The following is a 26,448-nucleotide window of genomic DNA, read 5'->3' as shown; positions in this document are numbered from 1 at the left end:
GCATTTAGAAAGTCTAGAGTTACAATACAAATACTAAATAAAAAATTGTAGTTATCTCTGGCATTGCTATCAACAACTAGACGGAACAAAGCCAACCCACTCTTCGTAGCTCCTAATCGACTTGAAATTCTTGAAAATCCTGGCATTTTATTCCAACCACATATTTCAAATGATAGCAAAAAAGCCAATCAACCACCTGTTATATTCGTCTTTTTTTACAGGAGCTCCTGTCCAACTCTCAAAGTGTTGCTTAATGGTTCCTTATTCCGGTTTTTAGGCCAGCTCCTTCTTACTTTCTCCTTTTGCTTTGCTTGCCTTCGTTTATGTGCAAACACTTCATTCTGAGCTTGAAGAGCTAACATAATGTCGTCTTTCTCATCATATGAGACAGCCCCTGGTTCCACTGCCAAGGCCCAAACAACTCTGTTTTCAACCAAGTCTTCAAGAATTCCCAACATTCTCCAAGTTCCTGACCGCCCTATCCTCTTCAAAGTATATGAATACTTAGTACGCATTTTAATGCAAAACAAAAATATAACTATTTTGTGAATATGACATTACCCAAAATAGATAGTATTTTACAAAAATAAAAAAATATTCAAATTGAGGTCCATCATCATAATTAGGGGTGTGCAAAAAAATTGGTTTGACTGAACTGAAACTGAAACTGAATGGAAATTGTTTTAAATAAACCAATTTTTTTAAATAAAAAAAATTAACTGAAACCATAATTTTTTATAAAAACCAATTTATTAAAAATCAGTTTTTATGGTTCAATTTAGTTTTAAACTAAATTAAAACTGGTTTATTAACTTCAATCTTCAAAACTCAAAAATTTGAAAAAAAATGTGAAAAACCTAAAAACCCTAGTCGCCGTTTCAACATCCTCTCTCGTCTCTCCCCTTCTGCCGCCGCAACCAACCCACCGCTGCCACCGTCACAATCGCCGTCGTCGAACTACTCTCCATCGCTCACTATCGTCGATTTCTAGTACAGCAACAGCCAACGACATTCCTCTCTCGTCTCTCCCCTGCTGTCGCCGCTACCAACCCACCAGGCCACCACTGTTATCGTCACTGGCGCCGTCGTCAAACAACTCTCCGTAAGGCAGTTCTGCGGTTCCGGCGTTGCTCATTGTTGTCAACTTCTACAACTTCAAGTTCTAACACGGTATCGTCTCTCCCTTGCTGCCGTTGCTACCATTTCTCTCTCGTCTTTCCCTTGCTGTCGCCGCTACCAACCCACCACCACCATCATCACCGTCGCTACCAACCCCTGCTACTGCCATCTAAGTTCATAATCATATTTGTTATACTTAATCAATAACCCTTTACGTGCTTAGGGATAAAGCACACCGACCTGAACATTATCAGATATTGGCTTGGTTTGGTAAAGCTTCTCGAAGAAGTGCTTGTGCTTTTTAAAAAGCTCAAGCTCCTCATTTTGTGTTTGGTAAATAAAAAAGATCATGTGCTTGTACTTACAGCTTTTAAAAGATCAAGGTACTTTTGAAAGCACCTAAGATAGAGCTTTTCAAAGTTGGCTTGTGCTTTTCAAAATTTAAAAGTCTAATATAACCTCATATGTTAACTAATTTTCAAATTTAATGCTTGCATTTATGTCTATTATAGTATTTTTAAATTTTAAAAGTTATTTTACCAAATGCAATTGTTGTTGCTTGTAATTATTAAAAGCAATTTTTAATTTGATTTACCAAACATAAATGCTACAACTTTTAAAAAGCCACCTTTTAAAAGTTAGCTTTTATAAACTACTTTTGAAAAGTAAAAGTTTTACCAAACTAAGTCATTGTCTTTCAATTTTTCTCTCTCTAAATACTTATCGCACACTATTCTTGACAACAAAAATATACATGTGTAGAAAGAATTTTTTTTCTACACCATAAAATTTATCATTTAAAATTATATTATTTATTCTATTTTTTAATTAAAAATTAATATTTTTATGTATTATATATAATATTTAAATAAATTATATTTTTAAAATTTTTTGATGAAAAGTTATATTATATAATAATATCTTTAGTAAAAATAGTTAATTAATAATTTTAAATATAATAATCTAATTATTTGTTAAGTAATATAAAATAAAATTTTAATTCTTTAATATTTTATGTTACAATTTAAAATATTATTTTAATATAATTTTTTAATATTATAAAAATTTTTTATATAATAATTAATCGTAATGAATAAAAAATACTCATATATTTTATATTTATATATTTTATATTAATTATTTAAGAATAACAGATTATGTTGTCATTTAAAGGGTAAAACACTATAATAAGCCAAGGAGAATGAAATTTTACACAAATAAGCTAAATGGAAAACTGGTTCATGAATCCACCAATGTACATTACTATATAGTTCGAATCAGGTTCATTCGAACTCTATTCGAATTATACACAAACGCGCACACACACTAATTCGAATCATGTTGATTCGAATTACACTCACACACGCTGCACATAGTAATTCGAATTGGACGGATTCGAATTACTCATGATTTAATTCTGTCCATTTTTTTATTAAAAAAATTAATAATTGCTTAAAAAATTAATAATTTAAAAATAAAAAAATATATATATTTTATTTCATGCATTAAAAAAAAACTAACAAAATATTTTATTCTATACAAAATTTTTAAAAATGGCTTAAAAGATATTAGGAGTACTATAAAAATTTGTAATGTCCTAATAACTTAGGATATTAAAGAAATACTCTACATAGTCAATAATAATTTAGAAATTAAAAAAATATAGTTATAACCAGTATTTACCTAAATTACTAGAATATTATAAACTTTTATAATACTCTTAATATTTTTAAGCTATTTTTTTAAAATTATTTTGCATAGAAAATGGCTTAAAATGGCTTAAAATGTCCTTTGTTCTAGGCAAAATAATTTTAAAAAAATGGCTTAAAAAAATGTTAGGAGTACTATAAAAATTTGTAATGTCCTAGTAATTTAGGTAAATACTAGTTGTAACTATATTTTTTTTAATTTTAAAATTATTATTGACTATGTAGAGTATTTCTTTAATGTTCTAAGTCATTAGGACATCACAAATTTTTATAGTACTCCTAACATTTTTTAAGCCATTTTTTTTTAAATTATTTTGTCTAGAATAAAGGGCATTTTAAGCCATTTTAAGCCATTTTCTATGCAAAATAATTTTAAAAAAATAGCTTAAAAATGTTAGGAGTACTATAAAAGTTTGTAATATTCTAGTAATTTAGGTAAATACTGGTTATAACTATATTTTTTTTAATTTCTAAATTATTATTGACTATGTAGAGTATTTCTTTAATGTCCTAAGTCATTAGGACATTACAAATTTTTATAGTACTCCTAACATCTTTTAAGCCATTTTTTAAAATTATTTTGTATTGAATAAAATATTTTTTTTGGTATAATTTAAATAAATTTATTTAAAAAAATTATAAAAAAAATATTCATGAGCTATTAAAAATGCGCAAAAGAGTATTGTATGAAATTCGAATTGATAGCTCATTAATATTTTAAAGAAGTCTCGTAATAAAATATTATGTTAGCTTTTTTTTTTAATCCATGAAATAAAATATATATTTTTTAATTTTTAAATTATTAATTTTTTAATAAAAAAATGGGCAGAATTAAATTATGAGTAATTCGAATCTGGTCAATTCGAATTACTATGTGCAGCGTGTGTTAGTGTAATTCGAATCAATATGATTCGAATTAGTGTGTGTGCGCGTTTGTGTATAATTCGAATCAACATGATTCGAATTATGTGTGAATAGAGTTCGAATGAACCTGATTCGAACTATATAGTAATGTGCATTGGTGGATTTATGAACCAGTTTTTCATTTGGCTTATTTGTGTAAAATTTCATCCTCGTTGGCTTATTATAGTGTTTTACCCTCATTTAAAGTATTGTGTATTAAAGTATTTATTTATGTACTAGAATATTCTGTATTTATTAGAGTCTATCAATGTTCTTTCTTTATATTAGGTTTTGATTTTTATCTAATAAAATCTAATGATCTATATAAATGTGGCATATTCAATAAACATATAATTGTTGTACTCATTTTAGACATATTCCAAATTGATTTATTAATGGACAATTATTTACGGAAAAGGTAAAATTTTAAAATTAGACCTTTAATTTAAAATGAAAGAAGGAAAAGTAATTTAGCTAAATATCTTTCACACAAATCAGAAGGAATTATATCTAAATTTTCAAAATAATTTGTACTTTACCCAAAAATAAGGCAAGTGAGAGGAGTAAATACTGCTATATCAGATGGTTCTAGACGCAAAAAATAATGCAAATGAAAAGGATAATAACATGGTAATCCCAAACGGTTCCAGCTATGATTTCACAAACAATGCTTTCTGGCACTCACACTTTCAATCAATCACACTTTCAATCACACTAGAGTACAGAGTACTCAAAAACCTCCTTAAAGATGCATAAAAACCTCAAATTTCAACTCCAAAACCTTAAAATCTAATCTCAAATCCATCTTTATCACCATGTCTCTGATGTCACCACTTTCATCTTCTTTCCTTTTTCTCATTCTAATTCTCTTTATACCTTACACAATGACATCCAATGAGTACACTTATTATTCAGTACATGACGTTCTCCGTAGCTATGGTCTTCCAGCAGGATTGTTTCCAAACAACGTCAAATCCTATACCTTGGATGAAACTGGCTTTTTAGAGGTCCAAATGCATCACCCTTGTCTAGCTCAATATGAAACAAGAGTGTTCTTCAACAGTGTGGTAAGGACTAACTTGAGTTTTGGACAACTAAAAGTATTTGAAGGCATGTATCAAGAAGAGCTTTTCATTTGGCTACCAGTTAAGGGCATCATAGTCACAGATCCATCATCAGGTCTAATTATCATTGATATTGGTCTTGCCTATAAACACCTCTCTTTGTCTGATTTTGATAACCCTCCATCTTGCATATATCAAGGTTAGTTTAGTTTAATTTAATAATTTAATTTTGAATTTTCAAATATCATTGTTAATTTAAGCCAATCTATGACTTTGCACTAAATTGGTGTCTATTTCAATCATCTATCTGTTTAAAATAAATCAAAGAAGAAAATAAAGTAATGATTTTATACTTTGGTTTTGTCCTGAGTTTTATTACTATTTTATTATTCTATTATGTTGTTCATGGTTTTTGTTTTGAACTGAATTACGAATTATTATTACAGGTACACTTCAAATTGGTGGAAGGAAGGAACTTGCTTCCGAATACAGAGAAGAGAAGTTTGTCTATGTAAATGAATGGATATTTCTTTGTTGGTATCTTTCAATTTTTATTATCATTCTATGGAATTACCTTCATCTTTGTAGGCATGAATTTATTAGATAAATGTAAAATGTAAAATTATGGTTCTATATAATAATTACATGTATTCGAAAGAGCATCTAATATTAGCTGCTAGATAAGAAAGAATTTGAAATTTTTTTATTTAAATTATTTAAATGTAATATTTATAGAAATATATAATCTGTAACGTATTTTAGGTATTTGCATAAATTTTATACATCTCGAGTGCAGAGCTATTAAAATTATAAAAAACACAATTCGAATACTCTGTATCTAAGATACATGTAATTTAAAAATGGTTGCATAAACTAGGAGCACTGTACCGGGAATAGAGTCGTGATAAAATTTCTGTCACTGTACTCGGGATACATGCAGTTTATAAAAAATCTTTGTTTTGTTAAAATAATATTTATCTATCTTTTGTTCTTATATTAATAAAATAAAATATAACACATATGATCTAAAAATAAAATTATTTAATTTAATTATAAAAACAAAAATATAATTTATTTGAATTAAATTAGATAAATTTTGAAAGTTAAACTTAAAATTTAGTTTAAAACCAATGTAAATTATTTTCACTTTTGATATATTTTATAATTAAATTTAAATTAGATCATATTGAATTAAATTAGATTTTAAGTTTTTAACCTCTTAAATAATCGTTTTATAATTAAATAATAAAACAGAAAGCAAAGGTTCTAACTAAAGCGGGCAAGCTTATTCTTATTAGATCAGTACTGAATAGCCTACCTATCTACTACCTCAGTCTATACAAGATGCCAAAGGCGGTTGCGGATAAACTAATTGCGCGTTAGTTAAGTGGGAGTTGGTTCAGGCACCAAAAAAGGCTGGGGGTTTGGGGGTTGGGGATGCGGTGCTTCGGAACACAGCGCTCTTATTTAAGTGGTGGTGGCGATTTTCTAAAGAGGAGTGCCCCTTATGGAAGAAGATTGTATGCTCGTGTAACAACCTGAATACTGATGTAATGCTAGTAAATCAGCAGTTACTGGTTAAAGGAGGGCCCTGGAAAGACATATGTCATTTAAATATAAAAGAGCAGAGGATAAAAGACAAAATGCTTACTGGCCTGGCGATGGAGGTAGGGAATGGGAGGAGTACCCTGTTTTGGGAAGATAACTGGCTGCAAGGTGGCCCCTTGAAGGTGGCTTTTCCAAGACTATTCTCTGTTTCGAATCAGCAGGGATCGATGATAGGGGATTGTGGATTTTGGGATGGGTTTGAGTGGATATGGAACTTCCAGTGGCGGAGAGAGTTGTTCCAATGGGAGCTGGAACTTGTCCATCAACTTCATGAGCGGCTAAGACCGGTGAAGCTGTCAGATGGTAAAGATGATAATATGGTTTGGAAATTTGATAATAAAGGGGTATTTTCTACCAAGTCTGTTGTGCAGGTCCTACAGTCGGAGGCTCTGTCGGATGAGATAACGAGCTACAGTTTCACAAGTTCAGTTTGGCGAGGGATGGTACCGCCGAGAATTGAGCTTTTTGGGTGGTTTGTGCTTATTGGTAGAGTGAATACTAAGGAGAGGTTGAGTAGACTAGGCGTTATTAGGCTCAGTGATAATCTCTGTGTACTATGTAAGAAGGAGATAGAGTCTGGGGAGCATTTATTTCTCCTCTGTGAGATAACATGGCAGGTGTGGTGCAGTTGGTTGAGGTCTTTTGAGGAGGTGTGGCCTATTCCTAGAACCATAAGGGAACTGTTTAAGCGGTGGACCGGTAGGTATAAGCGATAAACAAGATCAGAAGAAATGGTTGCCGGGGTTCTTTGCAGTTATTTGGAACATTTGGGTGGAACGCAATGCTAGGATTTTTCAGAATCAGGAAACAGGTGTGGAGTAATAAGGAAGACGATGCTGAGCTACAACGAATGGACTAAGAGTGATTCTTTTGGTGGTTGATGGCGTTGCCGGAAGTTATGTTTTTTATGAAGTACTTGTTGTTTCTTTCGTTGCTCCACCTTAGTGTGTTGAGCTTATTTTGATTCAAAAAAAATTAAATAAATAATAAATAAAATATAATAAACACGCTAAAACATAATTATAGTCCAATATAAATATTAAAATATCATTTAAATTTAAATAATTACATCTTTTTTATGATCTTATCAAAGTACAAATTTAAAAGTTATTAGTTAAATAACAATTATTTCTTGATTGATATTATCATTCATAACTGAAATTATAAATCATAAAATATATAAATAATCTTTGGTCTCATCAATTATTAACAATTTAGTATTCTTTATACGAAGACAATAACAATTTATGCATAATTTTAACAAGGTTGTTAGCACAAAAATTAATTTTATCTTTAGAAATTATTTTATTAAAGATAATTAAATTTAATTTTAAAAAACTTTATATTTAAATTAATTAAGACTCTTAATAATTTTTAGGGTTAAGTATTGTTTTCGTCCTTAACGTCTTGGGTCAATATCAAAATCGTCCCCGACTTTTTTTTCGTTATTAAAATCATCCTCAACGTTAAAAAACGCTTTAAAATCATCCTTTCCCAAATTTTTGGACCAAAATACCCTCGTCATCATAAAAAAAAAAAAGAAAACAGGGGAGGGGACAGGGGAGAGGGGAGAAGGGGAAAGGGGAAGGGCGAGGGGGTAGAGGAGAAGGGAAAAGGGAGAAGGGAAGGGGAAGGGGGGGAGGGGGGACGGCGCCGGCGAAGGGGGAAAGGGGAAAGGACGCGTATGGGGGGGGGAGGGGAAAGGATGCGGGGTGGGGGTGGGGGGAAGGGGTGTGGGGGAGGAGGAGTGGGAATGGGAAAGAGGGGAGGGGATCGCCGCCGTTGGAGGAGCCGCGTCCTATCGCCACCATCGCACCAATCACCGCCGCGTTACTCAGGATCGTCACCTTGCCACAGCCACCGTCCATCGCGCCGCATCACGCCACATTTCCGTCAGGAACAGAGTGCGCACAGGGGAGGGAGACCGCCGCGCCTTCGTCACCGTTCCTTGCCGCCTCCGCCTCCGCCTCGCAACCTCGCTGCCTCGCCGCCTCGCCGCCTCCGCCATCTGCATCTGCTTTCTTGCTTTCTTGATTTCTGTTTCTGCTTTTTGGTTTGGTGTTGTTTGGTGTTGTTACTGTTGTTTGGTGTTCTTGGTGTTGGTGTTGGTTGGTGTTGGTGGTGGTGTTTGTGGTGGTGGTGGTAGTGGTGGTGGTGGTTGTGGTGGTATGGTGTTGTTGCTGTTATTTGGTGTTCTTGGTGTTGGTATTGGTTGGTGTTGGTGGTGGTGTTTGTGTTGGTGGTGTTGGTGTTGACGGTGGTTGTGGTGGTAATGTTGGTGGCAGTGGAGGTGGTGGGGTGAGGAAGGTGAAAAGGAGAATGATGATGATGAGGGTATTTTGGTCCAAGAATTCGGGGAAGGATGATTTTAAAGCGTTTTTGAACGTTGAGGATGATTTTAATAACGAAAAAAGGTCGATGATGATTTTGATTTTGACCCAAGACGTTAGGGACGAAAACAATACTTAACCCTAATTTTTATAATGATTGAGTATTTTTATATTTAAAATTTTAATAATTAGAAAACAATAAAAATTAAATAATTTTATTTTTAGATCATATGTGTTATATTTTATTTTTTTAATATAAAAATAAAAGATAGATAAATATTAACAATACACATCATCTTCTCTATTAAATGTAACTAAACAATTTGCAAATAAAATTATATTGATGTTATTTTAAATATTTTTGAGATAAAAATAAAATTTAAAATATCTCAAATATTCGAAATTAAAATAGTACTTTATCCAATATTTAATTCACTCAACTTGAATAATACATACATATTTATGTATTAATCTAATTATAGATTCGTTAAAGAGGGATGAATATATAGGAGATTATTTTTTATGTATAATTTCCTCAACAATAAGTTTGAGAGAAGGAAACAGAAGGAAAACAAGAATTAAAAAAAAAAAACTTAAAAATGGTACTTAAGAGAAATTTTTAGAGAATCATCATTAATATTGGCCAGTGTTCCAAAAACTCTAATGGATTGAACTTCATTATAAAAAAGTTATTATCAAAACAGATTTATTTTATTTCAGAAGCATGTATAATTATGTATAACAAGTTATATAGAACTTTATATTTTTATTTATGCTGCAATTGAATTTAATGATTCCATGAAGAATCATCATTTACGGTTAATTGTCATTATATTATTAAAAAAACTACTAAAAGTATCCATAAAATTTACGAACATTAACAAAAGTATTTATAATAAATTAAGAAAATTAATATTGTATCTATAAAAAATAGGTTCTGTACCATAAAAATATCTAAATTATAATTTTTTATTAATCTTTAATTTTAACAAAATTTTTAAATTACCCCATTCTCAACGTCAACTTACTTTTCCAACTTTCCATAACCCAACATGTATCTTTAAAACTCTTGTCATGAAGTTGAAACTACTCCTACAATAGATGAGGCCGAAATCAATAGTGGTGGTGGTGGAGGACCTCGATTGATTCCTGGCTGAGAAATCCACGATGGTAAGTGTTTTGTCGATTTTTAACAAATCGATGGTGATTCGATTCTAATAGTATAGGAGCGAAACCAACTCCTCTTTTGCAGGTATCAGTTTCCTATAAGTGCATCAAAGGTTCTCGAATTAGACGAGTATTAAGATAGGAAATAAGTTCAACAAGTGCGAAGGGTTAAAAGAAGTGTAAAATAAAGGATTCTAAAAGTAAAATTGAGTGAAATTGAAATGATTTGCATTGAATTTTTAAAGAAAGCGATTAAAATGCCTTCGATTGGATCAAAAGACTTTAGACATAGAAATTAAAGATACTAAAATGTAAATTGGACACGAAAATTAAACAATGCTTGAAAGATAAATTTGCTTGAAAAATAAAGTTTTGCAAGAATTATAAATGAAAAGTAAAGACAATGGAAGGAACCCTACAAAAATCGAACTCGAATGCAGACTCAGAAATTTGTTGGGGATGTGAGTGTGCTTGAGTATATTTCTGAAAAGAAGTTCCAACCCCTATTTTCTAAAACTTACTAATATTTATAGCTCACTTCCATAACCGACCATTAATTACACGATGCTGCCTTGTATGCGAATTTTTAGGTAACTGTTCCCGCTCTTTTACTCATAAGCGTTACCAATAAATTCCTAATTCAAAGAAAACCTTCGACTTCCCTATTCGTGTAACTGCTCGATTCTTCATTCGAGTAATTGTTTGATTTGTCAAGGTATTGAAATCGAGTCCGTGTCAAATAATTTTCAGCTCTCGCACGTATATCTTTTCGGCCTCTACTTCTTTTTTGACCGCATTTCGAATCAGGTTAATTTTTCGAAAGTAATTATTTCCACTAACAGTAAACTCTATTCTTTTTTTTTTACCACATTCCTTCACATAAAGAAAGCCCCCAAAATTAAGAGAAAAAAAGAGAAAATAACCGAAACGATTAAAAATTATTTTTTATGATTTTTCCTTTGATTCTTCTTGGGTATTGGTTGATTCTGTTATTAATTGACGCTGCAATCTTTTCTATTGCCTTACTAAATTTTTATAGGTACTTTTGTTAAAATTAATGGAATAAAATTTTTATTACTCTTCTATCTAAAATAACTATCCATCCTAAAACCTCGTTAAAGGACCATAAAAACCTCAAATTTCAACTCCAAAACCTTAAAATCTAATCTCAATCCATCTGTATCACCATGTTTCTGATGTCACCACTTTCATCTTCTTTCCTTTTTCTCATTCTAGTTCTCCTTATGCCTTACACAATGACATCCAACGAGTACACTTATTATTCAGTACATGACGTTCTCCGTAGCTATGGTCTTCCAGCGGGACTGTTTCCAAACAACGTCAAATCCTATACCTTAGATGAAACTGGCTTTTTAGAGGTCCAAATGCATCACCCTTGTCTAGCTCAATATGAAACAAGAGTGTTCTTCAACAGTGTGGTAAGAACTAATTTGAGTTTTGGACAACTGATAGTATTTGAAGGCATGTACCAAGAAGAGCTTTTCATTTGGCTACCAGTTAAGGGCTTCATAGTCACAGATCCATCATCAGGTCTCATTATCATTGATATTGGTCTTGCCTATAAACACCTCTCTTTATCTGATTTTGATAACCCTCCATCTTGCATATATCAAGGTTAGTTTGGTTTAATTTAATAATTTAATTTTGAATTTTCAAATATCATTGTTAATTTAAGCCAATCTATGACTCTGCACTAAATTGGTGTCTATTTCAATCATCTATCTATTTAAAATAAATCAAAGAAGAAAATAAAGTAATGATTTTATACTTTGGTTTTGTCTGAGTTTTATTACTATTTTATTATTCTATTGTGTTGTTCATAATTTTTCTTTTGAATTGAATTACAAATTATTACAGGTACACTTCAAATTGGTGGAAGGAAGGAACTTGCTTCCGAATACGAGAGAAGTTTGTCTATGTAAATGAATGGAAATTTCTTTGTTGGTATCTTTCAATTTTTATTATCATTCTATGGAATTACCTTTATCTTTGTAGGCATGAATTTATTAGATAAATATAAAACGTAAAATTATGGTTCTATATAATAATTACATGTATTCGAAAGAGGATCTAATATTAGCTGCTAGATAAGAAAGAATTTGAAATTTTTTTATTTAAATTATTTAAATGTAATATTTATAGAAATATATAATCTGTAATGTATTTTATGTATTTGACTATTTGTATAAATTTTATACATCTCGAGTACAGAGTTATTAAAATTATAAAAAACACAATTCAAATACTCTGTATTTAAGATAGATGTAATTTAAAACTTGTTGCATAAACTAAGTGCACTGTATCAGGCATAGAGTCATAACAAAATTTCTGTCACTGTACTCGGAATACATGCAGTTTATAAAAAATCTTTTTTTGTTAAAATAATATTTATCTATCTTTTGTTCTTATATTAATAAAATAAAATATAACACATATGATCTAAAAATAAAATTATTTAATTTAATTATAAAAACAAAAAAAAATTATTTGAATTAGATTAGATAAATTTTGAAAGTTAAACTTAAAACTTAGTTTAAAACCAATGCAAATTATTTTCACTTTTGATATATTTTATAATTAAATTTAAATTAGATCATATTGAATTAAATTAGATTTTAAGTTTTTAACATTTTAAATAATCGTTTTATAATTAAATAATAAATTAACCATAATTATAGTCTAATATAAATATTAAAATATCATTCAAATTTAAATAATTACATCTTTTTTATGTTCTTATCAAAGTACAAATTTAAAAGTTATTAATTAAATAACAATTATTTTTAATTGATATTATCATTTATAACTGAAATTATAAATCATAAAATGTATAAATAATCTTTGGTCTTATCAATTATTAACAGTTTAGTATTCTTTATACGAAGATAATAACAATTTATGGACAATTTTAACTAGGTTGTTAGCACAAAAATTAATTTTATCTTTAGAAATTATTTTATTAAAGATAATTAAATTTAATTTTAAAAAATTTATATATAAATTAATTAAGACTCTTAATAAATTTTATAATAATTCAGTATTTTTTATATTTAAAATTTTAATAATTAAAAAATAATAAAAATTAAATAATTTTATTTTTAGATCATATGTGTTATATTTTATTTTATTAATATAAAAATAAAAGATACATAAATATTAACAGTACACATCATCATCTTCATTAAGTGTAACTAAAGAATTTGACAGTAAAATTATATTGATGTTATTTTAAATATTTTTAAGATAAAAATAAAATTTAAAATATTAAGAACTAAAATAAAATTCATCTCAAATGTTAGGAATTAAAATAATACTTTATCCTATATTTAATTCACTAAACTTGAATAATACATACATATTTATGTATTAATCTAATTATAGATCTGTTAAAGAGGGATGAATATACAGGAGATTATCTTTGGTGTATAATTCCCTAAATAATTAGTTTGAGAGAAGGAAACAGAAGGGAAACAAGAATTAAAAAAAAATTAAAAATGGTACTTACAAGAATTATTCGAAAAAAATATCATAGTCTAGATAAGAGAAATTTTTAGAGAATCATCATTATTATTGGCCAGTGTTTCAAAAACTCTAGTGGATTGAACTTCATTATAAAAAAGTTATTATCAAAATAGATTTATTTTATTTCAGAAGCATGCATAATTATGTATAACAAGTTATATAGAACTTTATATTTTTATTTATGCTGCAATTAAAATTAATGATTCCATAAACAATCATCATTTACGGTTAATTGTTATTATATTATTAGAAAAAATTACTAAAAATATCTATGAAGTTCAACGAATATCAACAAAAGTATCTATAATAAATTAAAAAAATTAATGTTGTATTTATAAAAAATGGATTTCGTACTATAAAAATATCTAAATTATAATTTTTTGTTAATCTTCTAACAAAATTTTTAAATTATCCCATCCTCAACCTCAACTTACTTTTTCAACCTTCTATAACTTAAGATGCACCTTTAAGATTCTTGTCTTTTAAAACTTTTGAAAAATCGGTATTGATTGATTTTGTTATTAAGTGATGCTGCAATCTTCTATTGCCTTACTAAATTTTTATAGTACTTTTATTAAAATTAATGGAATAAAATTTTTACTACTTTCCTATCTAAAATAACTATCCATCTTAAAATTTAATCTGTTCTAAATATTTTTTTCATTAATAAAAATAATTAATACTATTTGTTTATTATTAACTCTACTAAAAAGGAGAAACTAAGTAAAATACTTATAATTAATACTATTTTTATTGGTATTGAAATTATTTTAAAAATTAAGAATCTGTTTTTAGAAACATGTATAATAAACAAATATATTCTAATTTATTTATAAAAATATTAGAAGATAGATTGTAATCTTGTCATAATATTAAATAAACAATTTTTTGTAATATTCGAATACAAATTTAATATCGACCTTTTTATTTGTTCCAGTGGAACAAAACAAATGATGTCGAGCTAAGAGCATTCTCATTTTCATATACTAGAAAAAATAGTGGATAGAAGAATCCACAGCTAATTTAATTATATCTTTTTGATTGAATTATTTAGCCTCACTCATTATCAATAGAATCAGGACACTTCCAACAAAAAATATATCGACGAGTTAGTGCTGAGCTAGCTGAAAATTAAAATTTACCAGGAGTTTAGTCTAAAATTATCGAAAAATTAGTTTTTTATGATTTTCTAGTTGGGTTATTAAAATTTTCTATAAATATTTTTTATTTCATTTCTTTTTAATTAATACCATACTAATTCATCTAATTCAAATATATTCGCATTTCGTAAGTCTATTTTATTTGAGCGGTATAATGTATTCTATGCATAATAAATACAGAATACTCTGTCAATCACCCAAATAGGGAAATTATTACCTTATTCTTGTTAAGGGGATAAAAAAAATATAGATAAAATAAATAGTGATCAATATTATTTGGGGTTAAAATTTATTTGTCCATTACGGTATTACTTACTTATAGAATTTAATGATAGTAATACTTAGAGTCAAAATTTGTAGATCTTCTTGAATTTTGACTCTAAGTATCACTACCATTACATCCTATATGTAAGTAATACCGTAATGAAAAAAAAATATGTAGTAGAAAAAAATAGTGTATAACTTTGTTTAGGTTAACATACATAAATTTTGATTTTGAGCATATAACTTTGTTTAGGTTAATAAATACATACATTTCAATTTTTTGAGTATATATATATTCCAGTAAAATGTATGTAAGAAAAAGGTTTTAGAATAAAAAAGAATAAGAGAGATTTTGAGAAGAATTAAAGGACAGAGATAATTTTATTAAAAAAAATTTTTAAGAAGAAAAGATACAATTACTAATGTTTTGTTTGTCAATTACATTTCTATTAAAATTAGTAGTATCAAAAAATATTTCAAATTTAATATTATGAAGAAAAAATAAAAAAAAATTATATAAAGACTAGTTTGACTAATTTTTAAAATTTGAGGGATGAAAATGACTTATGTCTGGAGCTTCAAAGACTATTATGACTATAAAAATCTTTTTTACATGTCAAGTGACACGTGGCGTTGACCTGGGTATGCCATGTGTCACTAACCTGCCACGTAGCACTGACTTGCCACGTGGCGTTGACCTGCCATGTGGCGTGCCACGTCATCACCCAACTGACAGAATGACTAATTTGACTTATTTTTTATCTTTCAGGGACTAATTTGATTAAAAAAATCATTCGGGGACGAAAATGAAAATTACGTAATCTTTCAAAGACGAATTTAAGTATTAACCCATATTATTTGATTCCCTTAAACCAATTTTTAAAACGTAAATTTTCTATTTTTAATAATATATACCTCATCTTAAAATTGTATGTTTTGAATGATATGTTAACCATTATATCTTAGGATGATTTATTTTTTGAAATGCTCTCAAGAAATACACAAAAATTGTTCTAGGATAACGAGCTTTTAAAATCAACATAAATTATCCTAAGATGTGATGATGGTTTACACGTTTTATACCTAAAATATATTAGAAAAGAATGATTTATGTGCAAAAACTAATCCTCACTAACTTAGAACGATTTATATGCAACTTCTAAATGCACAATAGAATATGACGATTTATAAGCAACACAATTTATAACCATAAAATTTTTTACTTTATAAGGTATATAATATATATATATTTATTGTTAGATAATTTTAAAGTTAAATAATAATCTAATATTAATTCTTTTATAATAAAATTTAAGATAAATAAAAATAAAAATAAAAAATTTATACATAGATTGTGTTGAATTAACTATAAATCCTATTTAAAAGTACGTTATACAACGATAAAAAATTCTTTTTAAGTGTATGATAAATATTTCTATAAATATTTGGAGTGGCCTTCTAATTACAAGGGAGAGAAATTGTGACGTCTTATTGTGTAATTTAGGGTTGTCAAACGGGTTAGTATGATCCATTTAGGATTGGTCCGTTAAATTCGCGGGTTAAATGGATTGGCTCATTTAAGTCCGTTTTATTTCCGGGCCATAATTTTTTAGCCTGGACCGTTTATGGTCAGTTCAATGGGTTAAACAGGCCAGTCTGTTTATCCTTTTATTTTATATTTTGAAAAATATTTTTTTAGTTGATTGGTCAGATTTTCGGGTCGGATTGGAAGAAATATCGGCTAAAAGTGCTACTTTTTTTTGAAAAAAATGTAAAAAAAAAAATAAACAGGCCACCCGTTTAGTCCGCGGGCTAACCCGTTTAGCCTGAAATTTAAACGAGCTTAATTTTAGAGGAAAAGTCCGCCCATTTAAATCGATAAACGAGTTGGTCCGATAGGTTTAACCCATTTTAATGGCTCTGTAATTGAAAGTTGCACATAAATCGTTCTAAATTATTGAGAATTAGCTTTTGCACATAAATAATTTTAAAAGTTTAGAGGACGATTTATCATTTAGGTATATTTTTTGAGAATATTTCAAGACATAAATCGTCTTAAAATATAACAATTAACATATAATTTAAAATATACGACCCTTGAACAATTTATATATTATTAGAAATATGCAATTCATGTTTTAAAAATTAGTTTAAAGAAATCAGATAATATTGGTCATTTTTTATTTTATTTAAATAAAAAGCCAATTATTTTGGTTAGTAAATTTTTTTTTCCGCAGCTTAGCTTCCTATTACATTTAGAAATTGATGATATCGAATGTTGTTATATAACTTAAAATATGAAAAATATTATACATTTTTATAAAATAATTAAAATGGTTTCTAATAAATTATCGCCTAATCTTATATCAATATCAATATATATTATAATAACTTTAGGCTAGTTTCTTCATCCCCACAACCCTAGTTCGATTACCCCTATTTAACGAATAAATAAACACTTAAATTAGTCTTTAAAAAAAATTTTATTTTTAATAATTTTTTTTAAAACATTTTTAAAAAATTCTTTTGTCGAACAAATTTGTCCATCCATTATTTTGAAAAAGAGTAATTTATCTTATAATAATATTTTTATAATTTAATTATTGAGTAAAGTATTGTTTTTGTCCCCAATATTTGGGGTAAGTTCCAAAGTTATCCTTAATGTTTCAATCGTCTTATTTAAGTCTATAACGTTTTAAAATTGGCTCAATGTTGTCCTGCTGTTAGAGATCTGTTAATAAAATTGACGGCGGGACAAAATTGAGACGCTTTTGAAACTTTAGAAACTTAAACAGAACGAAAACGTTGGTGACAAAAACGATACATAGGAATAAATTTTAATTTTATCCTTTAATAATATCAATTTTTTACTGTATATAATATTTAATTATTTTTTAATCACATCTAATTAAATTACACTTAATCATACTACTTTCATTCTAAATAAATTTTTTATATTTTTAATTTTTATATTAACTTATAATTGTAAGTGTAAAATTATAAAAAAAATAAATTTATTTAGAATGAAAGTAATGTGATTAAGTGTAATTTATTTAGACGTGATTAAAAATAATTGAATACCATGTATAGTAAAAAATTGATATTATTGAAGGATAAAACTAAAGTTTATTTCTATGTATCGTTTTTGTCCCAATGTTTTTGTCCTATTTATGTTCCTAATGTTTCAAAATCGTCTCAATTTTGTCCCGCCATTAATTCTATTAATGGATCCCTAACGGCAGGACAACATTGAGTCAATTTTGAAACCTTAGGGATTTAAATAGGACGATTAAAACATTAGAGACAATTTTGGAACTTATCCCAAATGTTGGGGACAAAAACGATACTTTACTCTTTAATTATTTTATATTAAAATTTATTAGGTACTTATTTATCTAACATTCATATTAAAATTGATTGAAAATAATGGAGAGAGTAATTTGTCTGAAAAGAATAATCCTCAAAAACTTTTAGAAAATAAAATGTATTAAAAATTAAAATATCTAATTTAAAAACTGTTCATACTCTAGTCCAACGCTAAGACCCAAGTCTAAAAGAAAGGCTCAATCCAAGGAATTGGCCCTCATTTCACACCAACTTTCCCCTAGAAGTCGGTTCCAACCACGACCTGTTCTAAGCAAGTCGGGAACGAAGATTAGCTGGCAGATAATACTAAAATAACTGCCCCTAAAATCTCTCAGCCCACTTTCAGGAGTCATATCTCAACCTCTCTAAGATAAAGGGACGGTTATTCACCTTAGAAGGTGGAACTACTTCAACGGTGGTTATTGGCTCTCACTATAAATACACTGACACCCCTCAGGTATCTCTAAGTCCCAATACTCTCTAGACCTGCTTACACCCTTGCTGACTTAGGCATCGGAGTGTCTTTGCAGGTACCACCCCCCATTCACTTACACCCACAAATCAGACGGAGGCCCCAAAGGCGCGAGCCCCTTCGAAGGCTTTCCTCCTCAGACAATTGGGCCAACCTAATGAGTCCAGCCCACTAATCTCCAGTTACCCATCGTAAAATTGGTGCCGTTGCCGGGGACCCGAAAGATCAACTAGTAATGGCGGACAATTCACCAGAGGATGGTCACACGGCATTCGATTCAGAACAAGAAAATCTGAACACCAGAAATAATGACGCAGACCTAACCCTCCACCAGGGAGCCAACGACCAGCACAGAGAAGGCACCTCGGGACTTAAAAATTTGAAGGTGAACTCCTCGGATGGACGCTAATCAGGAAAGGAAGGGCCACCCCATGCAGCCGAGCTAATGGGGTTAGTCCATGGTCACCAAGGTCGTTTGGAACAGTTGGAACAGGAATTAGAACGACAACGAGAGGCGGAGCGAAATCTAAGGGAAGAGATAGAGCGGCGAAGAGAGTTAGAAGAAAAACTCTTGAAACTAGAATCCTCCCTTAGAAGTCGGAACTCCTGTGGCGACCGAGAAGAGTCGCCATTGGGATCGGAGGAGAGGATCCATTCAATGAGGACATAATGAGGGCAAAAGTTCCAAGAAACTTCAAAAGCCCTGATATGAACTTCTATGACGGAACCACGGACCCGAAGCATCATTTAAGCAATTTCAAAAGTCGGATGTACCTGGCTGATGCTTCTGATGCAACTCGCTGCAAAGCTTTCCCGACCACCCTGTCAAAAGCGACTATGAAGTGGTTCGATAGCCTCCCTCCAAGGTCGGTTAATAGCTTTAAGGACCTCTCGAGAAAGTTCTTAACGAGGTTCTCTATCCAGAAGGATAAAGTAAAGCACGCACCGAGCCTCCTAGGAGTAAAACAGGAGGTCGGAGAATCTTTGCGGGACTACATGGAAAGGTTCAATAAAGCGTGCTAGTAAATGGACTTAGAGAAAGTCCCTTCTCGCAGTCCATATCAAAAAGGTACCCCACCTCCTTGAGCGATGTACAAGAAAGAGCAGAAAAATACATCAACATGGAGGAGAATGCCAGATTACGAGAGCCGAGTTGGCGACCTGGGCACCCCCACTCGATAAAAGAGAAGGAAAGGGAACCCAAGAAAAAAGAGGAGGTCGGTCTCGACCGACCGAGGAGATATCACTCTTATACTCCTCTAAAAGTTTCCATAGTGGATGTATACAGAGAAATCTGCAATACCGAAAGACTGCCGCCTCCTAGGCCCATCAAAAATAAAAAGGGAGGAAGCCGCAGTGATTACTGTGAGTACCACAAGATGTATGGTCACTCAACAAACGACTTCTACGACCTCAAAAATGTGATAGAAAAGCTGGCCAGGGAAGGCCGACTTGACATATATCTCATAGAAAGGTCGGACAATCATGGGAAAAGAAAGCGAGATGACGGAGACAGAAGAGACCCACCACCACAAACCCCCGAGAGACATATACATATGATCTCGGGCGGATTCGCGGGAGGGGGACTCACCAAGTCATCTCGTAAGAGACACCTCAAGCGAGTTTACCAGGTCGGGAGCGAAGCACCCGACCTCCCAACCATCTCATTTACAAAGGAGGATGGGCAAGGAGTAATCCCTGGATATGATGATCCAGTGGTGATAACCATGATCCTGGAAAATGTCCATCTCCACAGAACTCTAGTAGACCAAGGGAGTTCAGCAGACATCCTTTTCAAGTCCGCGTTTGACAAACTAGGGTTGGACGAAAAGGAGTTAAGGGCTTACCCTGATACCCTGTACGGACTAGGCGACACGCCAATAAAACCACTAGGATTCCTACCCCTCCACACGACCTTTGGAAAGGGGGAAAAATCTAAAACTCTGAGCATAGACTTTATAGTCATCGACGTGGGGTCAGCATATAATGCCTTGATTGGTAGAACTACCCTAAATCGACTCGGAGCAATAGTGTCTACCCCTCACCTTTGCATGAAATTCCCAACATATGCGGGGATAGCAACGGTACGGGGAGACCAGAAATTGGCAAGAAAATGCTACAATGAAAGCCTGAACCTGAGAGAAAAAGGCAAGGAAATCCACACCATAGAGCTCGGCGGCGCGAGAGCCAAAGAAGAGCTGCAGCCACAACCAAGGGAAAAAAATGAAAGTACAGGTCGGCGAAGAGGAAGAAAAAAATACCAACATAGGAGCCAACCTAGAGGAAAACTTAAAACAAAGGTTGATAAAGCTCTTAAGAGACAATTATGAACTCTTTGCCTGGAAAGCTTCCGACATGCCAGGGATAGACCCCGAGATCATGTCCCACAGACTCTCAGTATATCCGGGGTCACGACCTGTACAGCAGCGAAGGCGTAAACTCGGTCCAGAGAGAGCTCAGGTGGTGGAAGAACAAGTACAAGCGCTTCTAGAGACTGGCTTCATCAGGGAAGTCAAATATCCGACGTGGCTAGCAAACATAGTACTAGTCAAGAAGCAAAACAGCAAGTGGAGGATGTGCGTCGACTATACCGACCTGAATAATGCATATCCCAAAGACCCATATCCACTCCCAAGCATTGATACTCTAGTAGACTCTAGCTCGGGGTATCAATACTTGTCGTTTATGGATGCCTACTCGGGATACAACCAGATCCCGATGTACAAGTCGGATCAAGAAAAAACATCATTCATCACGCCTAGAGCAAACTACTGCTATGTGGTCATGCCCTTTGGGCTAAAAAATGCTGGGGCCATATACCAAAGGCTGATGAATAAGGTGTTCGCTCCCCACATCGGGAACTTAATGGAAGTCTACGTAGATGATATGCTGGTGAAAACCAAGGAAGAAACCGATCTCTTGACAGACCTCTCGCAAGTCTTCAGCACCATAAGGTTACATGGGATGAGGCTAAATCCCGCAAAATGCACCTTCACGGTGGAGGCCGGAAAGTTTCTAGGATTTATGCTAACCCAGAGGGGAATCGAAGCAAATCCCGACAAGTGCAAAGCTATCCTAGAGATGAAAAGCCTGACTTGCTTAAGAGAGGTTCAACAATTGAATGGTCGACTTGCAGCCCTCTCCAGGTTCTTGGCAGGATCAGCATTAAGATCCCTTCCACTGTTCTCTCTACTAAGAAAGGGATGCCAGTTCGAATGGACTCCAGAGTGCGAAGAAGCATTCCAGGAGTTCAAAAGGTTCTTGAGCCAACCTCCAATCCTGACCCGACCTCTAGTTGGGGAAGAGCTCGTCCTATATTTGTCTGTAGCAGACAAAGCTGTAGCATCAGCCCTGATACAAGAAGATGAGGTCGGGCAGCATCCCGTATACTTCACCAGCAAAGTTCTACAAGGCCCTGAGCTAAGGTACCACAAACTAGAGAAGTTCACCTACTCTTTAGTAATAGCCTTGCGAAGGTTACGACCTTACTTCCAAGCTCACACAATAAGATTCCGAACGAACCAACCCATGAATCAAATCCTCCAAAAGACGGATGTTGCGGGGAGAATGGTTCAGTGGGCAATAGAGCTCTCCGAGTTCGACTTGAACTACGAAACCCGGACGGCAATTAAAGCCCAATGTCTCACCGACTTCATAGCGGAATATGCGGGAGACCAAGAGAAAAAGCCAACTACGTGGGAACTATACGTAGATGGATCCTCAAACAAGACAGGAAGCGGTGCAGGCATAATAGTGGTTAATGAAAGGGGAACACAAATAGAGGTTTTCCTCAAATTTGAATTCTCAGCTTCTAACAATCAAGCAGAATATGAAGCCCTGATCGCAGGTTTAAAGTTGGCAGAAGAGGTCAGTGCAACAAAAGTAGTAATATTCAGCGACTCTCAAGTAGTGACCTCCCAAATAAATGGAGAGTATCAGGCCGAAGACCCAAATATGAAGAGATACTTAGAAAAAACTTTGGAACACCTCAGGCACTTTGCAGAAACCGAGATCAGACATATAACTCGGGATCTTAACAGCAGAGCAGACGCCCTTTCCAAGTTATCAAGTACCAAACCAGGAGAGAATAATAGAAGCCTGATCGAGGAAACTCTCCAAGAACTCTCTGTAGTAAAAACAGAGAACAAACAAGATGTCCTTGAAATCACCGGGTTAAACCTTGGATGGATGAATCCCTTGGTCGAATACCTAAAATTCGACATCCTCCCCAAAGAGGAAAAAGAGGCCAAGAAAATCCGGAGGGAAGCACAATACTACACTTTGGTGAAAAATATCCTCTATAAAAGAGGAATATCAACACCATTGCTGAAGTGCGTACCGACCTCAAGGACCACTGAAGTACTAGAGGAGGTTCATAATGGGATCTGTGGAAACCACCTCGGAGCCAGATCGCTAGCCAGGAAAGTAATCCGAGCTGGGTTCTACTGGCCGACCTTGCAGAAGGATGCCACAGAATTTGTGAAGAAGTGCCAGCCATGCCAGATGCACGCAAATTTCCACGTGGCTTCCCCCGAGGAGCTCATCAGTATAACTTCCCCATGGCCCTTCGCAAAATGGGGAATGGATCTGTTAGGACCTTTTTCCCAAGCCCCAGGACAAGTAAAATACTTAATTGTGGGAATAGACTACTTCACAAAGTGGATAGAAGCAGAACCACTAGCTACCATCACGGCCCAGAGAAGTCGAAGGTTCCTCTACAAAAATATTATCACAAGGTATGGGATACTTCATTCCATCACCACAGATAATGGAACCCAGTTCACCGACTCTACCTTCAGAAGCCTGGTAGCCAGTATGAAGATCAAACACCAGTTCACCTCGGTGGAACATCCACAAGCAAATGGACAAGCCGAGGCAGCTAATAAAGTCATACTGGCAGGATTAAAGAAAAGGCTACAAGACGCAAAAGGAGCTTGGGCTGAGGAGCTCCCCCCAAGTGTTATGGGCTTACCGGACGACACCACAATCTGTCACAGGGGAAACACCCTTCCGACTTGTCTATGGCGTGGAAGCCATAATACCAGTAGAAATCGACGAACAAAGTCCAAGGGTGATCTTCCATGATGAGGTCGAGAACATACAGGGGCACAAAGAGGAACTTGAATTGCTCCCCGAAGTCCGAGAACAAGCCCAGATAAGAGAAGCGGCATTGAAGCAAAGAATGACTACCAGATACAACAAAAAAGTCATTCGAAGGAGTTTCACCCCAGACGACTTGGTCTTAATCAGAAACGACATTGGAGCCAACAAATCTGGGGAGGGAAGCTCCCTGCTAATTGGAAGGGACCATACAAGACTAGTGAGGTCTTAGGAAAAGGTTATTACAAAGTGACTGACTTAAACGGCACCGAGATACCTAGGTCATGGCATGCTTGTAATATGAAAAGGTACTACAGTTAAAAGCGAACTCCACTCCCTGATGTACTCTTTTCCCAACTTCATGGTTTTTTCCCAAAAGAAAAGGGTTTTTCCTGAAGGGGGTTTTTAACGAGGCATCACAGTAGAGACTAAGGGATCATAAATAGTCAAAAACCCTTAGTAGCAGTAAAGTACCTTCGCAAATAAATAAAGATCTTTTATCTCTTATAAATTCCTTCTCGCTTTCTTTCTTTCTACGAAACGCGCTGACTTAAGCTCGACAAAGCGTGAAAATCCCATGAACCGACCTAGATGGTCGTCAGGATAAAACGACGAGGTACAAGTCGGTGTAAAGAGGTTATAAAGGTCGATCGTGATAAACTCAAAAATTATCTGACTTACAAGTCGGAAAAACCGAGAAACAAAGAAATGCATCTCAAAAATAACCTAAGTCATAAGAGCTCAATAAATCAAAAAATTGAGTATAAGGAATACCAAAAAGAGACCAGAAAACCTATCGAAAGCACTATGGCAAAGGCTGTCCCAAATCCTTAAGAAAAATTTAAGAAGGGACAGTCAGCCAAGAAAAAGGTTTTTCGAAACAAAGATCAAAAAAAGGTTTTTTCGAAACCTAAAACAGAAAAGCATGCGCACAACAGACAGAGAAAGGTAACTTAAACCCTTATCCAAAAAAGGTATCTTTTTGTTAACGGCCATAAAAGGCCAAGAAAATGTCAGCAAAATACCACCACAGCATAAAAATAAATAGTTTAAAAAAGGGAGGACCCACAGGCCGGGCCCCCATATAGCCACAATAAATTTTTCAGTTAGGAAGGACGTCACCACCAGAGCTGGGAGGAGTAGTCGGAGCACCACCAGAGTCAGGGAGAGTAGTCGGAGCACTATCAGGACCAGGAAGAGAAATATCCATAGGAGACGGAGTGGAAGTTCCAGGAGCCTTTGAAGAACTCAGGGCATCTTTTGGTCGGGGAGGGGACTCCATTATCCTCTGCCCCCGAGTCTTTAGATCAGACTCGGTGACATATTGGGGAGAGGGATGAGAAACGATAGCTCCGTCGACCACAATCTTATCCGGATCCAAAGGAGAGAGATCCAGGTCGGGAGCAAGAACCCCGACCTGTTCTTTAAAGATCCTCCACGCTTCTTCAGCCTCGTCAGCAATGGAGTCCTCCAACTCTGCATAGGCATCCTGAGCTCTCACCAAATCCTTCTTCACCTCCACAAGGTCCTCGAACAAACTTGAATAACTCTCCTGCACCTTCTCCCTCAGGCCCTCCGCCATGGAACACTGGGCCTGCAACTTCCTCTCCCTCTCCTGGAGACCATCCCTCTCCTCCTTCAATTCGGTGACCTCCTCCCTCAGCATCTTCTCCTGCCCTTGATATAAGAGAAGCCTCCCTTCCAACTCTTCAACCCTCGAGGATGAACCCAAGGAGCTAAGGGGAGTCTTCTCAAAAATATCCAGAAACTTAGTGCACACTCCTGTCGCCCTGATACTCTCCTGAGCTAGAATAGTAAGGTGGTTTCGAATAGAAGCATCATCCATACCTATACGAGTATGAGGATAGATATGCTTCCGAACAAACTGAGGCGCATCCACCTTGGCCTCACCTTCAAAAGAAGAGCTAGACTCTAAAGTCTTGCGCTTCTTCTTTTCTGGCTCAGGGGAAGATCGGGGAGGAGGGGGCGACAGAGAGGAGGCTGAGGAAGAAATGACAATAGGTCGGGTGGGGGTCCCCAAATTGTGAGAAGGGGGAAGGGGAAGGAAGAGAAGAACCAGCTGCCCTGGCGCCGCTGACTTTGGCGCGGGACCTCGCCTTGGCCTCCTGAACTCTCTGGTAAGACTCCCTGGACTTCTTCTTCGCCATCTCTGTAAAAGCAGTTAGGAAGCTAAAGTTAGTAAAACAAGTCAGAGAAAACAAGTCGGATGATATGATAAACAAAACAAAAATCTACCTAGTTGAGCCTGGACAAAGGTCGGAGACCCCTGGAGAAACTTTTTTGTATCCAGGTAGGGGGCTCTCACCCATACTTCTTGGAGGAACCCCACAATGGCCGCCTCCACCTCATCCAAATCATCCAAACTATGTTTCTCACAAGGAGAGGCCTCTAGCCAGTACAGGAGAAAGCGAGGAGAAGAATTCTCATCCAGGAAAAAGGGGTGGTGACCCTCTATAGCTTGAACTTTGAAAAAAAAAAATTTGAAGTCATGGAAGGACTCGTCAAAAAGAGTGAAGACTCTCCGACCTTGTATAGCCCGGAAAGACACCCACTGTTGTTTGTTATTTTGCCCACTGAAGGGTTTAGTCATGTGAAAAAGATAAAAGAAAATCCTCAGAGAAG

The 26,448-nt window shown here is 33.7% G+C and overlaps 2 protein-coding genes and 1 long non-coding RNA gene across 3 annotated transcripts; 2 read left to right on the top strand and 1 right to left on the bottom strand.

The window, feature by feature from the left end:
* Nucleotides 1-4,466: 4,466 nt before the first annotated feature.
* On the top strand, nucleotides 4,467-5,452 carry LOC110267841 (uncharacterized). The gene is made up of 2 exons (XM_021113670.2): nucleotides 4,467-4,994; nucleotides 5,242-5,452. Exons 1-2 carry the CDS (start codon nucleotides 4,547-4,549, stop codon nucleotides 5,400-5,402), a joined length of 609 nt encoding a protein of 202 aa, XP_020969329.1. The 5' UTR covers nucleotides 4,467-4,546; the 3' UTR covers nucleotides 5,403-5,452.
* Nucleotides 5,453-11,398: 5,946 nt separating this feature from the next.
* On the top strand, nucleotides 11,399-11,888 carry LOC107627409 (uncharacterized). Its single transcript, XR_015904762.1, has 2 exons — nucleotides 11,399-11,535; nucleotides 11,779-11,888. It is a non-coding gene; the product is annotated as an uncharacterized LOC107627409 (long non-coding RNA).
* A 13,019-nt stretch (nucleotides 11,889-24,907) lies between these two features.
* Nucleotides 24,908-25,390, bottom strand: LOC148574852 (uncharacterized). Its single transcript, XM_088503506.1, has one exon. It carries the CDS (start codon nucleotides 25,385-25,387, stop codon nucleotides 24,908-24,910), a length of 480 nt encoding a protein of 159 aa, XP_088359632.1. The 5' UTR covers nucleotides 25,388-25,390.
* Between the last annotated feature and the right edge of the window lie 1,058 nt (nucleotides 25,391-26,448).

This window comes from Arachis ipaensis, chromosome B2 (genome assembly GCF_059453495.1).
Source record: "Arachis ipaensis isolate K30076 ecotype BB chromosome B2, ASM5945349v1, whole genome shotgun sequence".
NCBI classification, from domain to species: Eukaryota; Viridiplantae; Streptophyta; class Magnoliopsida; order Fabales; family Fabaceae; genus Arachis; species Arachis ipaensis.
This window is presented reverse-complemented; position numbering and strand designations above follow the sequence as displayed.